The sequence below is a fragment of the Lissotriton vulgaris genome, chromosome 6 (genome assembly GCF_964263255.1).
Source record: "Lissotriton vulgaris chromosome 6, aLisVul1.2, whole genome shotgun sequence".
NCBI classification, from domain to species: domain Eukaryota; kingdom Metazoa; phylum Chordata; class Amphibia; order Caudata; family Salamandridae; genus Lissotriton; species Lissotriton vulgaris.
The window spans coordinates 333466163-333479807 of NC_141694.1; the positions used below are offsets into that span (position 1 = coordinate 333466163).

The 13645-nt window shown below is 45.0% G+C and overlaps 1 protein-coding gene across 5 annotated transcripts in view; it reads left to right on the top strand.

Moving 5' to 3' along the window:
* KIDINS220 (kinase D interacting substrate 220) overlaps positions 1–13645 on the top strand; it is a 942023-nt gene that overhangs the window by 833765 nt on the left and 94613 nt on the right. For all 5 annotated transcript variants that reach the window (XM_086926367.1, XM_086926369.1, XM_086926371.1 and 2 more), the window contains one exon: positions 6665–6793. In XM_086926367.1, the coding sequence (XP_086782493.1) occupies positions 6665–6793 (129 nt within the window). The remainder of the gene's footprint in view (positions 1–6664; positions 6794–13645) is intronic.

Sequence of the window (13645 nt, forward strand, 5' to 3'; positions counted from 1 at the left end):
TTGCTATAGACCTTTCCCAACTCTGTCTTTGAGCAGTACCCCTGTGTGCCAGTTGGTGGTGGTGTTCAGCTCTGCTTCGGTGTTGCCCATGCCGGAATGGATGCTGCGCGGTACCTATGTAGGCGGCACCCTGGTGCGCTGATGTCCGTTCTTTCTTTTCCACTCCAGATATTTTTCATCCTGTCAGAGATACCCATAGACTGGTTTTTTCTCTACTTCTTTTTTTCGATACTTTTTTGAGAGATTTTCTCTCCTGGTGTGACAGGATGTCCCCATAGAAACCAGCTTGATTCAAACTATGTGGTGCCTGTCACAGGCAGATGTCTGTAACAGACCCATACTTAGTGTGTTTATGGTGCTTGAAGAGGAACCACGACTCCTAGAGCTGCGAGCTGTGCCATGCATCCGAAAATGCCGATGAGGCGATCCCTCAAGCTCCTCACCCCGATGTCTGATGACTCTGCAACGCTCAAGATCCTGGTCTCACAGACGGTTCCGTGACCGTTCGCGAAGTCGCACCAGGTGATATAGTCATCGCACTCGAAGTCGTCAGGGAAGGTCCATAAGCAGTCAAAGAGGTCTTCGACTTCACCGTGCTTGTCGAAGTCTTCTGATGAGGCTTGGTAGCATTGGCACTCAAGGCCTTGCTGCTCGGTCGGGGCCCCTTGTGGATCCTCACTGGCCGGTGCGTCCTTGGCACTAGTTAGGCCGCATGGATCCCATGTTGTATCTGGAGTCTAGCTGCCTGCAAAACCGAGCCCTTCCTCGGTGCCCGCTTCAGTGCCAATACCTCCGCCGCCGACGTACAGCACCGCCATCCCCATTGTCATTCCCGGTTTCAGTTCCAACTGGGTCCATGCTCTCCGGATCGTAGCTAATGCTTTTTACATTTGATAGGCGTGGCGAGGGAGATGAATGGGATGGGCCTTAGACCCTTATGGTGTTATGTGCCCAGGTTAGGCCCATGCAGCCAAACTGCTAATTTCTTATATTGTCCTCAATTTTCAAAATAACATTTCTGCTATGACCCTTTGCACATATTTGCATGCGTGACAATGTTGGATTAGTTTACTCTGAAACTACTTTTGTGTACACATCTAGCTTCGTATAACATTATCACAGTGCCTTTTACACAATGTACAAGGACCCTTTATACTCTATGTTTAAATGTTGTTCTATCTCCATCCACGGGACAACAGGGCTATCTACATATCTATAACATCACTAATCTGTACGTACATCAGAAGGATTCTTTCTATTATAAATAATGAGCATCCAAAAGATTCCTGGAGCAGGCACTTCAGCTGACACTGAGGGTCCCTGCATGCTAAGACTTCAGCATGCAGCGGTCTGATATCTCCATGAGGGTGTGTCCAGTTTGGGACCAAGACTGGCTCCTAAATTCTCTCTCGCCAGGTAATGGGGTTGGATCATCCCTTGGGGGGGATTCTTGGCTTCACACCTACACACACTCTAGGTACACGTTGAGTAGGGTGCGCGTAGTAGGAATATTGCTGATTACTGCCTTGTTTATATGCCTGTATATATATATATATATATACACTGTTTGAGGACCACAGTAGAATATCTACTGTTTACTCTTTTGGTGCTTGTAGTCACTTTCATTTGCTTCTGTCTACTCATTATTGCAGCACATGTATTCTATACAAGAATAACTTTGGTTCAATAAATATAATGAAAACAACCCACTGTGTATTCTGTATATTTCTCTGAGCACAAGTAAGCGCGAGTATCTGAGCGAAATGTTCTGATCTGTTTCCACAATCCTTGAGGGGTCAGGGTTGTCATGTTCAGTGGTTGCCAGACACCATTCTCTCCCTGGTAAGACTAAGGAGCTTATGGTGGCACTGTGAGCTAGCTGGTCTCTAAGCCAACATATCCTGAGGGGGTGCCTGGGATCAGTCTAGGCACCTCACTCAAAGTTTATGTTGTCCAACAAACGCTCAGATACTATGGATTAGTAGGAACTACATGACAATGGTTACCAGCATCCTCTAGATGAAAATGAGAACAACTGGTATGAGGAACTGGAAGAGGACAGTGGGATAGATACCTAGCCTGACGCTGGCCTGGTCTCTCCTCCTACTGTGGCTACTAAGGAGGTGCCTCTTTTGATTTAGTGATGTGTAGGGCGGCTGAGGTCTTGGACCTACAACAAACCACAGGCAAGAAAAATGTTTCGATAGAGGTGCTTCAGCCTGGAGTCACCCCTGTGGAACATTAACTCCCCTTTAATGAAGCCCTTACCATTGTCCTACTCTGGGCCTGGTCCAAGCCCCGGACACTAGCTCTTGTGCAAAGGACAATTGCCCTCCACCATGGCCCCACTCCTGGGGACCCCAGTTTCCTTACCCACCCTGAAGAACTTGGTGGCCCAAGCCTCCACCTCTAGGCTCAACCAGCGTGTTCCCTTGCACTCCACCAGCTAGAGAATCCAAGTGGGTGGATACGTTTGGCGTTCAAATGCTCTCTTCTACCAGCCTTGAACTGTGTTCAGTGAACACCATGTGCCATTGAGGCCGGTATTCGCATACGATGTGGGACTCGGTCGTGCAAGTCCTGTCTATGGTCTCTGAGGAGGCTTGAGCCATACTGTCACAGGCTATTGCTGATGGAAGAGATACAGCAAAGTTCACCATGCCATGCAAACTGGACATTTCCAACTCGCTGGGTAGAGCATTTCATAGTTGGTGTCCTTGTGTCACCACGCATTGCTGAGAACATTTGGCTTTTCAGTGAATGTCCAAGTCTTGCTTATGGACATGCCCTTTGATGACTCTCCTCTATTTAGAGGGACTGTGAACTCAGCACTGTAGCACGTTCAGGATAGCAGAGCATTGCCCAGGTCCTTGGGCTTGTCTGTGGCCCCTTGTCATCCCTGTCTGTTTTTTACCCCTGCCTCCAACTGCGTCCATCCCAGCTACCACAGCCTATAGGCTTCTCAGCCTTTCCATGGTCGAGGACTCGGGTCCCATAAATCATGTGAAACAGGTAGCTAGAGGTCAGGCCAGTCTACCTTACCCCCCCCCCCCGCTCTCCTCCCACCCCCTGCAACCTCCAAACCCCTTTAGTTTGCCCTCAGACCATCATGGGCATCCAGTGAGCTGCAGGATATGTCATCACCTGCACCCCTGACCGCCATTTTCATCTTACTGTTTGGGTTTGCAGATCGTCCAAAGGGGCTACTCCCTCCCCTTTGTGAGTATCCCCTCCTCAAAGGTTATCCACTTACAACAGGCTGACAGAGAATCACCTCTCCTTGCTCCGGTAGGAAGTGCAGGCTAACGTGGCCAAGGGAGCTATAGAGAGAATGCTGGTATCAGAAGTAGGCCGTGGTGCTATTCCCTCTACTTTCTGGTGCTCATGAAGGACGGAGGCCTTCGTACTATCCTAGACCTCCACCTTCTCAATCTCTTCCTGAAAAAGGAGAAATTCAAAATGCTCACACAAGTCCCGTCTGCCCTGGACCCATCAGAATGGTTGCCGGATGCATATTATCATAAAGATGTTTCAATAGAGATGATTCGCATAGCTATGACACCTGTGGTTTATGCTAAGCCAGGAGCACTTTCAGTTTGCTGTGCTGTCCTTCGGCCTTACCTGTGCTCTTTAGGTGTTCACGAAAGTGCTAGTGGTGGTTGCAGTTCATATGCAAAGATCAGGGGTTCCAGTCTTCCTCTACCTTGACGACTGGCTGTTTAAAGCGGACTCGCTCCAGGCAGTTGTTTCCCACCTCCAGACTACAGCAAATCTTCAGCACTCGCTGGGGTTCACTATCAAAGTGCCAGGTTCACACCTGACTCCCTCTCAGACTCTTCCTTTCATTGGAGCCGTTCCTGACACAGAGAATTTTTAGGCCTGTCTTCCCAAACAGAGAGTCCCGGCTATTCAGGCTGTGGTACCAATGTTAAATCCTCTATCCTGGATTTTGGTGATAATGACCCAGAGGTAATTGGGCCCATGGCCTCCTAAATCCTGCTTGTAACTCATACCCATTGGTATAGGCAGGCTCTGCAGTGGGACTGAAGTCCCAGTGGATACAGCATCATGGGAATCTCTCTGACATGGTCCGGCGAACTGCAAAAGATCTGTAGTGGTAACTGAAAAACCGCGATTGGGTCAGTGGCAGACCCCTTTCCCTGCCCCAAGCAGAGCTGACTGTGGTAACAGATGAGTCACTTCTGGGATGGGTCGGCCATCTGGGAGAGGTGGAGATCAGAGGGGCTGCAGATACCAAAGAGAACACAAGAGTCAGAACCAGCAAGCTGGCCATTCCCTTGCCCTTCTGGCTGTCGCAGCCTGTAAGCCTCATTAGTGCTGCTTCCAGCCAGCACAAACATTCCACTGGCAGCAGGATCAGGCACCACCTGCCCCAATGGTGTGGGATAACCTCCAAGTCGGTGCTGCAGATTGTGCAGAAGGGGTACACCCTTTCATTGTGGAAACACCTCTACCTTTGGCACCATCCCAGGAACGGCTAACAGAGGGCTATTTCTTCTTGCCCTTCAGGAAGTACAGCCTCTTTTGACAAAGGGGCCGCTGAGAGGGTACCTGCAACAGAAGCGGGCGTGGTTGTTTTTCCTGCTACTTTCTGGTGACAAAAAAGGATACCATAGTAATTCTGGTTTCAGGCAGAGTCTGAGCTCAACATCAACCTGTTGGAGCTTTGAGCGTTTTGCTTGGCATTGAAAGCCTTTCTTCCTTCATCAAGGTGAGGCTGGTACAGATGTGCATAGACAAGCCCACCCTCATGTGGTACTGCAACAAACGGAGCGGGAGGGATTGTTGAATCTTTGTTAAAGAGGCTCTGAGTCTGTGGACATGGCTGGAACGCCAAGGTCTTTCCCTGGTGACGTGACACCTTGCGGGCTTTTTGAACGCCATAGGGGACAAACTCAGAAGATGCCTCGCAGGTCCACGAAAGGCTCCACGCAGAGGTGGTGTAAGGCCTCTTCCAGCAGTAGGGAGAGCCTTGGTTAAATCTTTTTCTCTGCCAAGAACATGCAATATCAGGAGTTTGCAAGAAGAAAGGGTAGGCTATTCAAAAATGGACCATCTCAAGATGGATAGTGCTCTGCATCAAGATCTGCTACACGTTGGCCAAGAAACAGCCCCATGAGGTGTGTGTGCTCTTTCCACCAGAGCCATGGCTGCGATCACTGCGTTATCCAGCGGAGTCCCTGACCTGGGCACCTTTCAGGCAGCAACTTGGACATCCTTGCACACGTTTAGCACATACTACTATCTGGACTCTCATGTCTGTTGCAACGGGCATTTTGTCCATTCAGTCTTGCAGAACATTTTTGATGTTAAATCAGTTTTGCAGATCCTCCACCAGTGAGGTATTGCTTGGATATTTATTCTAAGGTAAGGAATCTGTGGCTAGTAGTCTCCATTAGATGAACAGTTACTTACCTTAGGTAATGCCTTATCTGGTAGAGACTCTGTTTACCTGCAAGTTCATTACCAACCACCCCATCCTCCCTGCTGTGCAGAGACCATTGCAATGTAATGGACTTCCTTCTTAGGGCCATAGTTTTTCACACCAGTGGTCAGTTTTCATCATGGCACCATGCTCCTGGGTTGAAAAATCATGATAATAACAGAGGTCAGCGCACTGTGGTGGCGCCCATATATTACTCACATCATCGGGCACTGCTCAAAATCATTGGGATCGAGTCTGATGCCTGGGGATTATTCTAAGTTAATTGATCTCTGGCTAGATAGAGTCTACCAGATATAGCGTTCCCGAAGGTAAGTAACTTGTTCTTTGCCTTTGCTGTAAGATGTCTCTCCTGCATATGTGCCATTCCATTGTGTCACTATGGTTCCTTTTGATGGTTCATTTCACTTTCACAGAAACCCTGCTTTCAGATGGCTTTCCAAAAACAGCACCTGAATGTGTTTTTTTTGTTTTTTTAACAATTGGATTAATGTTTTTGGGCTTTATATAACAACGCACATCAGGTAAAAACACATCTTGACATTAAGCATAGTCCGTGAAAGAAAACAAATTGTTATTTCTCACTCAATCAATCAGGATTTGTAAAGCGTGACTAATCACTTGATATGATATCCAGGCGCTTGCAGGTTTTGCACTTGTGCATTGTTAATGTTGGTCTACAGGGAATAGTCAGTGCAGTGGCACATAGAGCTATGAAATTGTTTTTTTTTTTTGTTTGACTGGTGCTGAGCTGGTGTGGGTTTAATGGTCCCTCCTAGGTATATATCATTGTCCAAGTGCAGAAGACTGAACCACTCTGATTAACTTAGTATAAATAATACTATCCTTATAAAAGGCACGTCCAACAAAGTTTATTTAAAGATGTATATATTTCCCGATTTTTCTGCTGACTTGTTTCGTACTGGCAAAATATGAATTCATGGGTTGACTGTACAAATGAACACACAGCTTACAATTTCAAAGCAATACACTCCACCTCCGAAAGTCTTTTCTCTCCTCCACTGTGAAGCCACAAGACTGGCCATAGACAAAATACAAAAAGCTAAATGGATTATGGGTATTATAGTATGACCACAGTTGGGAAAATGAAGCGAAGTGTTGAAGTTTTTCAGCAATAGCTTTTTTCTCCACTGTGGCCAATGTGCCTCACATACTTACCATATTTTTGCATTTTTATAGGGGACTAGCGGAGGACCACTTGCAGCACCATTGAATTTGATGAATGTTGATGCTGTGTGCGAGAAGCTGAAACAAATCGAAGGCTTGGACCAAAGCATGTTAGCTCAGTACACTGCAACAATACGCAAGGTAAAGCTTCCTTAATAGCTGCATGTGCGGGTGGATTTTAAGGTATGTCCAAACTCAGATTGATTTTTGCAATATTTAAAATCAAACCTCAAACCGATCCAGCTGCAGATATCTCCGTGCAAACTGCTGTGCATAGGTAAGAATTGTGTTGCGTTTACTCTGACTCCATGTGTTTTAGCAAGTGTAATTATACAAAGCTCTGAAACTTTTTGATAGTGGTAGCAAGCTCCGTATGGAAAACAGAAAGTAATATTACCTTTTCATTGACATTGTCTACTTTATAACATTTTCTCGTTCATGTTTTCTAACCTGAGAAATGTTGATACTATTTAGCCTTACAAAAATGAAAGTGCTCATTTCCCGCCAACTGTTAGTGAAGACTCAAATGAGGGAGTTAGTTCTTGTGACAGGCAGATTTTTCTGTTTGTATATTTTTATTAATTTTTCAAGATACCGTTATGATTACATGAAATAAAATCGACATCTGTAGCGATACCCGAGTATGTTACCATGTTATATGCTTAGGAAATTAAAAATGGTAAGGATAGACAGCCTTTTAAATCCATTTTCACAGGAAGACAATTACGTACCAGAAAGATAGTCTGCAACTTCAAGCTCTTCCTCTTCTCTTCCGAGCCAGTAAGAGTAGACACTGGGATATTTGTAGGAATCGATCCTGGGACATACACCGGCACAAACGAAATATTTCCATCAAAAACGAACCCATTGGATGCTTATAGGTAGCAAGCCCTGTATCAAGCATATAGGGGCAGTTGTCTGCCTGCTTTTACTGAGAATAATCCTTGCAGTCTCCTGAATCAAAATTAATTAGGAAAACTGTTTCTCGCTCCAGCATGAATCTTTTTCCCAGAGGACTATCACCAAGACCTGAAACAAGCATTGGCCATGTTAGGTCTAGCTTTAAAGGAATGTTGTATGGTAATGTGAATCATTGCAAGTAAATAGTATGGGATTGGACATGTATTTGTGTGGAAGCAAAGAAGCTGTAGAATAATATTTGGTGTAGGTTAACAGTCAGCGGACAGTTGCATTGTTAAGCCTGATCTAACAATCCATGTGGGCCAATGGTTACCATTCTTCCGTCTGTGCAGCTGACAGAAAAAAACATCATAAATGATCTAGTTATCTAAGACCCTGTAATAGAATTAAAATGTCATGTGTTTGACCCTGATGTTCTAGCAGCTGGAAAAGTAAACAAATGAATCACAGCTGTGTGGAGGGCAAGTACTTGTTTTGTGGAAGAACACTACTTCCCAATCAAAAAATGTACTTTTGGCTCCCAACATGAGAGAGAATCCAAAGCCCCTCTTCTGGTGATTTTCATATAACTGGCAACAGCTGCACTGTTAAGCCAGACCATAAAGAGTCTGTACTCATAAGCGGGCTGTGTCAGTTCAGCACTGACTATGCTGATCTCACAGTATAGTTTCATATAGTAAAGTGCATGCTTGTCTGCAGGTGTTCATAAGGTCTTGCCAGGTCCTTCCTTCCTCAGCTGATATATTGCCTTCTTGTGGTGATCTTCATTAGGGACTATAGTCATTCACCTGCTACCCTGGTATCCCTCTGCACTGACTCGTTCCTGGACATTTGCAGGGGCGTAGAGGGCTGCAGGACCCTGTTTGGAGGAACCATAGAAGCACAGTTTGACCACTGGTGAGTTGTTACTGAGGCTGATATCCCATGATGATAATTGGGCTTCCCAGTAGGATAGCATGGTAGCTGGTATTTGTGCACTGGCAACAACATATTAGCATGGTCTAAATTCAGTCTCAGGCACATTCCCATGTTATGCTCTTTCATGAACCAGCCAACCGTGAGTGATATCCAAACATCCTAGAGGTGGACGTTGACCATGTGAGAGCTTAAGGAAGAGTTTGTGTAGACTTGAGGCATATCTGTTAGACTACACATTTAACCATTTGTGTAGTCTGAGGGCCTGGAGACGTCCGATTTATAACAGTGACTGCTGCTACTTGGATAGCTTAATATATATGTTTGAAGTATGTGTAGTTGTATATCACATGCTTTGCAGACTCCTACCATCTAATTTTGGGCATGGAAGTTGCAAGTAGTTTTTCTTCAAAATAAAGTTTTGTTTCAAGGTTAACACAAGGAGATGATGGACGGAGCGCTGAAACTTTTCAGACACTCGCCCCCCAGTCAAAGATCTTGGTTGAAACCATCATCGTTCTTTACCTCAATATGCCTCCCCAGTTCAGACCCAACCACATGCAAATCAGTCTGGACTCTGTGCCTCATGGGAACAGTCCAGCCCGGACTGACAAGCCAGGTCTGCCCTGGACCAGAAACAAGCATTCTGGGACTAGTTTCTGGGTAACACCCCTCATCAGCCAGGCTAGCTTGAATCCAGTCTCAAAGTGAGCAAGGGACCCACTTCTGGGCATACCCTGCCAACTTAGGGCAAACAAAGCAAACACAAGGAGATGATGGACGAAGCGCTGAAACTTTTCAGACACTCAGCCCCAGTCACAGATCTGGGTTGAATCCATCATTGTTCTTTAGCTGACATCCCCACCCCAGTTCTGACCCAGCCATAAGCAAATCAATCTTGACCCTGTTCCTCATGGGAGCATTCCAGTATAAGCAACAATTGGTCCTGACAAATCTTTTTTTTATAACTCCCGAAGAGTCAAAGGATTTTTAGTTTAAATTTCTTTATTGGTATTTTCTGCATTTTTTTCCTTGAAACAAAATTGTCATCATATACATTCACAACATTTCCAAATATATATATATACATATATAGTACGTACAATACAAAAACAACGGATTACTGCCTGTATTACCTCCAGATTATTGTTGGTGATGACGTTGCATTTGCTAAGGACATGGTTTATGTCACAACTAAGTATGCACACTGGGATTTCAGTGTGCCATCACTCACATTGCTACCACAGCTTGATTTAGAATTTATGATCATTCCTAAACATATCTAACTTCTGACTCATTGGACTAAGAACATGGTGAAATATTCCTATGCACCTATAACACAAATATACATTTGCTGCTTTTCAGAACTGAACATCACATTATTACATTAAAGAAACAGAAAATAGCATTTCCATCCAGTGGCATTCCACAAAAAGAAACCACTGAAACTATCCAATAAAGCATATTATCTAAAACTATACAAACCAAACTGAAACCTACATTAAAAAAAATGAATGAAAAAAAGAGAGAAACTTAAAAAGGGGAGGGGTGAGAAAGTTTGCCATCAACGAAATACTAATGAAATCATTTTCTCTTGGCTGTGTAGGAGGAGATATTGTTTGAACTATTTCACACAGTTCAGTAGGACAGAGCGTGCAGATAGGTGTAATTACCAAAAAGAAGAGGGCACCCCAGTGTCTAGCGAGGCAGCTTCGGAATGCATATCTTCCCATGTTTTGAGCCAGGGATACGAGGAACAGTCTTACTGTGCATTCACTAATCAGTGTCCAAGGTGCCATCTGCAGCAATGGCAGTAGTGGCACGCAATGCAGTGAGGAGTGCGTCCCAATCTTGCGCAATAGGGAATGTACGGAGCCCCCCTGTCTCTTTCCTGTGCAGCACCGTACTTTCTACTTGTCCCGTGTCAGGAATGAGCGCTGCCAGTTGGGTGTTACTGGAGGATTCCTGTTTTTCCAGTTCTTGGTTATGAGGTCCTTTGCAGTAATTAAGCCTAGATTGTGAAATCTCGAGGCAACTTTGTCTTTTTTTTGGATCTGGCATAGAGTCCTAGGAGGCAGGTTTCCCATGACAGTGGCAGCTGCATGTCTGTACAGGAGTTCAAAGTCATGACTACATCCCGCCAGTAATGCTGAAGAGATGTGCAGGCCCACTGTATGTGAAGCAGGCCTGCGCCTAGTTGTTGACATCGTGCACATGCAGAAGCGGCAGTGTTAAGGTACCTGTTTATCATGTCCGGTGAGAGGTATGCCCTTTGTATGATATATGTTTGTATGAGCTTGAATCTAGAATTTCTCAGTATATTCCTGGCTCCTGCTAATATGGCATCCCATTCCTTCTCTGTCCAAGGTCGGCCCCTGTCCGTTTCCCATCTTACGCGGAGGCGCTACATCGGTTCATTGTGTGTGTAAGCAACGCCTCCACTAGCCAGTGCACTTACTACTTGCGATCCCGCCCCCATAACATGTAGATATTGCAACACTAGATGTGTTGGTGGTTCAGTTGCCAGATCACCCCAAACGGTTGACAAAGCCTTCAAAAGAGAGGTATGTAAAAGGAATTGGCTTGCTGGCAGCCCAGACTCGTCAACCAACGCCTTAAATGTTAACAGTGCACCGTCCCTATACAAATCACCCAGAGTGTGTAAGTCTGCCGCATGCCAGGTTCTCAATGCTGCCTCTGATGTGCCCAAACTTCCTCTTGGTGTCCCCAGTAATGGCAAGATCGAGGCGTAACGTATCGTCATGCGGGTAAGATATAAACACTGTTTGTAACATTTATGGGCCAGACCTAGATATAATTGTGCTGGCCGCAGGGGTTTAGCATTGGGTGGAACAAATTATATATTTGAGAATGGGTCCAGGGCTGCTGCACAGTTGCGGTGTCCTCCAAATAGCTGCCGTCCAACCATTGCATCACCCACTGTAGTTGGGCAGCTAAATAATACAACTCCATATTAGGGACGGCCAATCCGCCTTGACCGATAGGAGCATACATCTTCCATAAAGCAACTCGTGGTCTACCCTTATTCCATATGAGATCTCGAAACAATCCTTCCAGGTCCTGAAAGATCTTAGGCTGGACATAAAGAGGGAGATTTGAAAAGCAATTTGGGGAGTAAAATAATTTTCAGTAGGGATAGGCGGCTCGGTACATTCAGTGGGAGCGTTTTCCAAAATTGCACCTGGGCTCCTTTGGCTGAGATAGCCCGCAGCAGATTACCCTCCAATAAATCGTCAGGTGAGAGATATATAAAAATTCCAAGATATCGGAAAGTGGTGGGATACCACGTGAGAAGCGATCTTTTCAGAATGATATCTTCCTCTACTATGCCAGCATTAAATGAATAGATCCCTGATTTGACCTGATTTCTCTTCAAATGCCTGAAGTACATCTGCAATGGATGCCGGGATCGGTGTGACATCTCAGACATATAACAAGTCATCCGCATACAGGGAAACGGCATGCAACCCATCCCCCAACTGTATACCCCAGTTCTGGCCATCTCTCCTGAGCAGCATCGCCAGGGGCTCCATAGCGAGAGAGAACAACTTCAGAGACAGCGGGCAGCCCTGGCATGTCCCGCGCCTCACCTTAATGCAATTGGAGACGAGATTGCTGGTGCGGACCCGGACTGTGGGTCGCTGATACAGTAGACCAACCATATTCAAATAATGTTCCCCCAATTCATATTTTTCTAGCACAGTTGCCAGATAGGGCCATTTCAAAGACCCTAAGGCTTTTATCCTTCAGAAGAGTCATATAAACATTTTACAATGGAAAGAGGAGTGAAACACTCTTTCAGAGTGAACCAGAGAAAAAGACAAAAAAAAATGAGTTTATGAGAAAATCTTTTTATGTAATCCTTATAAATGAGCATAATCAATAAAGTATTTAGATAATAAAAGGTTGTCCAAAGGGAGGTGCAGAAAAAGTACTCATGTGCAAATATGGGTGAAAAGAGAAAAAGGAAGATCAGAAATTTGAAAATACGAATGCCATAATTTACACATAAACAACACTGGTTGAGGTGTTTTTTTTTTGGGGAATAGCTGAACCAGTGCTAAGCCTGTTTACATTACTAATATAATGCATTATTATATGGGCTTACTACAGAATGATGCAACTTATTTTACAATGCATCATCCAATTTTCAAAAGGACCAGCATAGTGTATTCAAGGCTATGAAAAAAGGAGTGTCAACGTTTCAACCTGTCTTAGCCATTCAGGGTTGTTTTTGATCTCTGCCTGCAGGTCTTCATCAGGACATTAAAAGGACGACCGTGTTTGCTGCCTAAATGGCCAGGACAATCCAATAAATGTGTAGTCCTTAGTGTCCAGGAAGACTAAATCCATGCACAGATCATGAAAAAAGCCAGCCACCGCATTGAGGTGATGTGGCTCTCTAGACAGCTACAAATAAATTCCAGTGAGGCAATTTTCATACGACCCCACAAAAAAACCTCCTCAAGGGATATCTTGGTGACCCACCGTGCAGTAAAGAAACATATTCATCCTTTTTCAATACTAAAATGGTCTCCCAACCAAAATCCAGAGGGAAGGGGAGTCCATCCACTAGTGCAATAGAACGCAGAAACTCCTGTCCGTGCGGGTGTAAAATAGGAAGTGAGAGTGCCAGACCTCACGGCTTCATGAAAACAGTTCAGCCCAAACTGCTGGGCCAGGTCCTCCCTGGACCTTAAACAAGCATCCTGGGATCTGTTTTTGGGTAACACCCCTCAGTAGCCAGACTAGCTTGAATCCAGTGGCAAAGTGATTAAGGGACCAACGTCTGGGCATACCCTGCCAACTTAGAGCAAACAAAGCAAACACAAGGAAATGATGGACGGAGCGCTGAAACTTTTCAGACACTCACCCCAGTCACAGATCTGGATGTGAACTTGTGTTTCTGATGTTTCTCATGATTACATATTCATTTATAGCATGTTATCAGTGTAACTGTAGACATATACTGTCCTGCTTTGCTTCACTTCACATTTCTTTCACCCTTACGGGCGGGGGTTGTGAAATTTAAGCTGGAGTTTTTTGTCCTGGTGCATTGTGGGTTCCGGGGTCTCGTCACAACTCGCCTTCAAACCAAACCTTTTACTTTGAAGAAAAATAACTTGCATATCTATG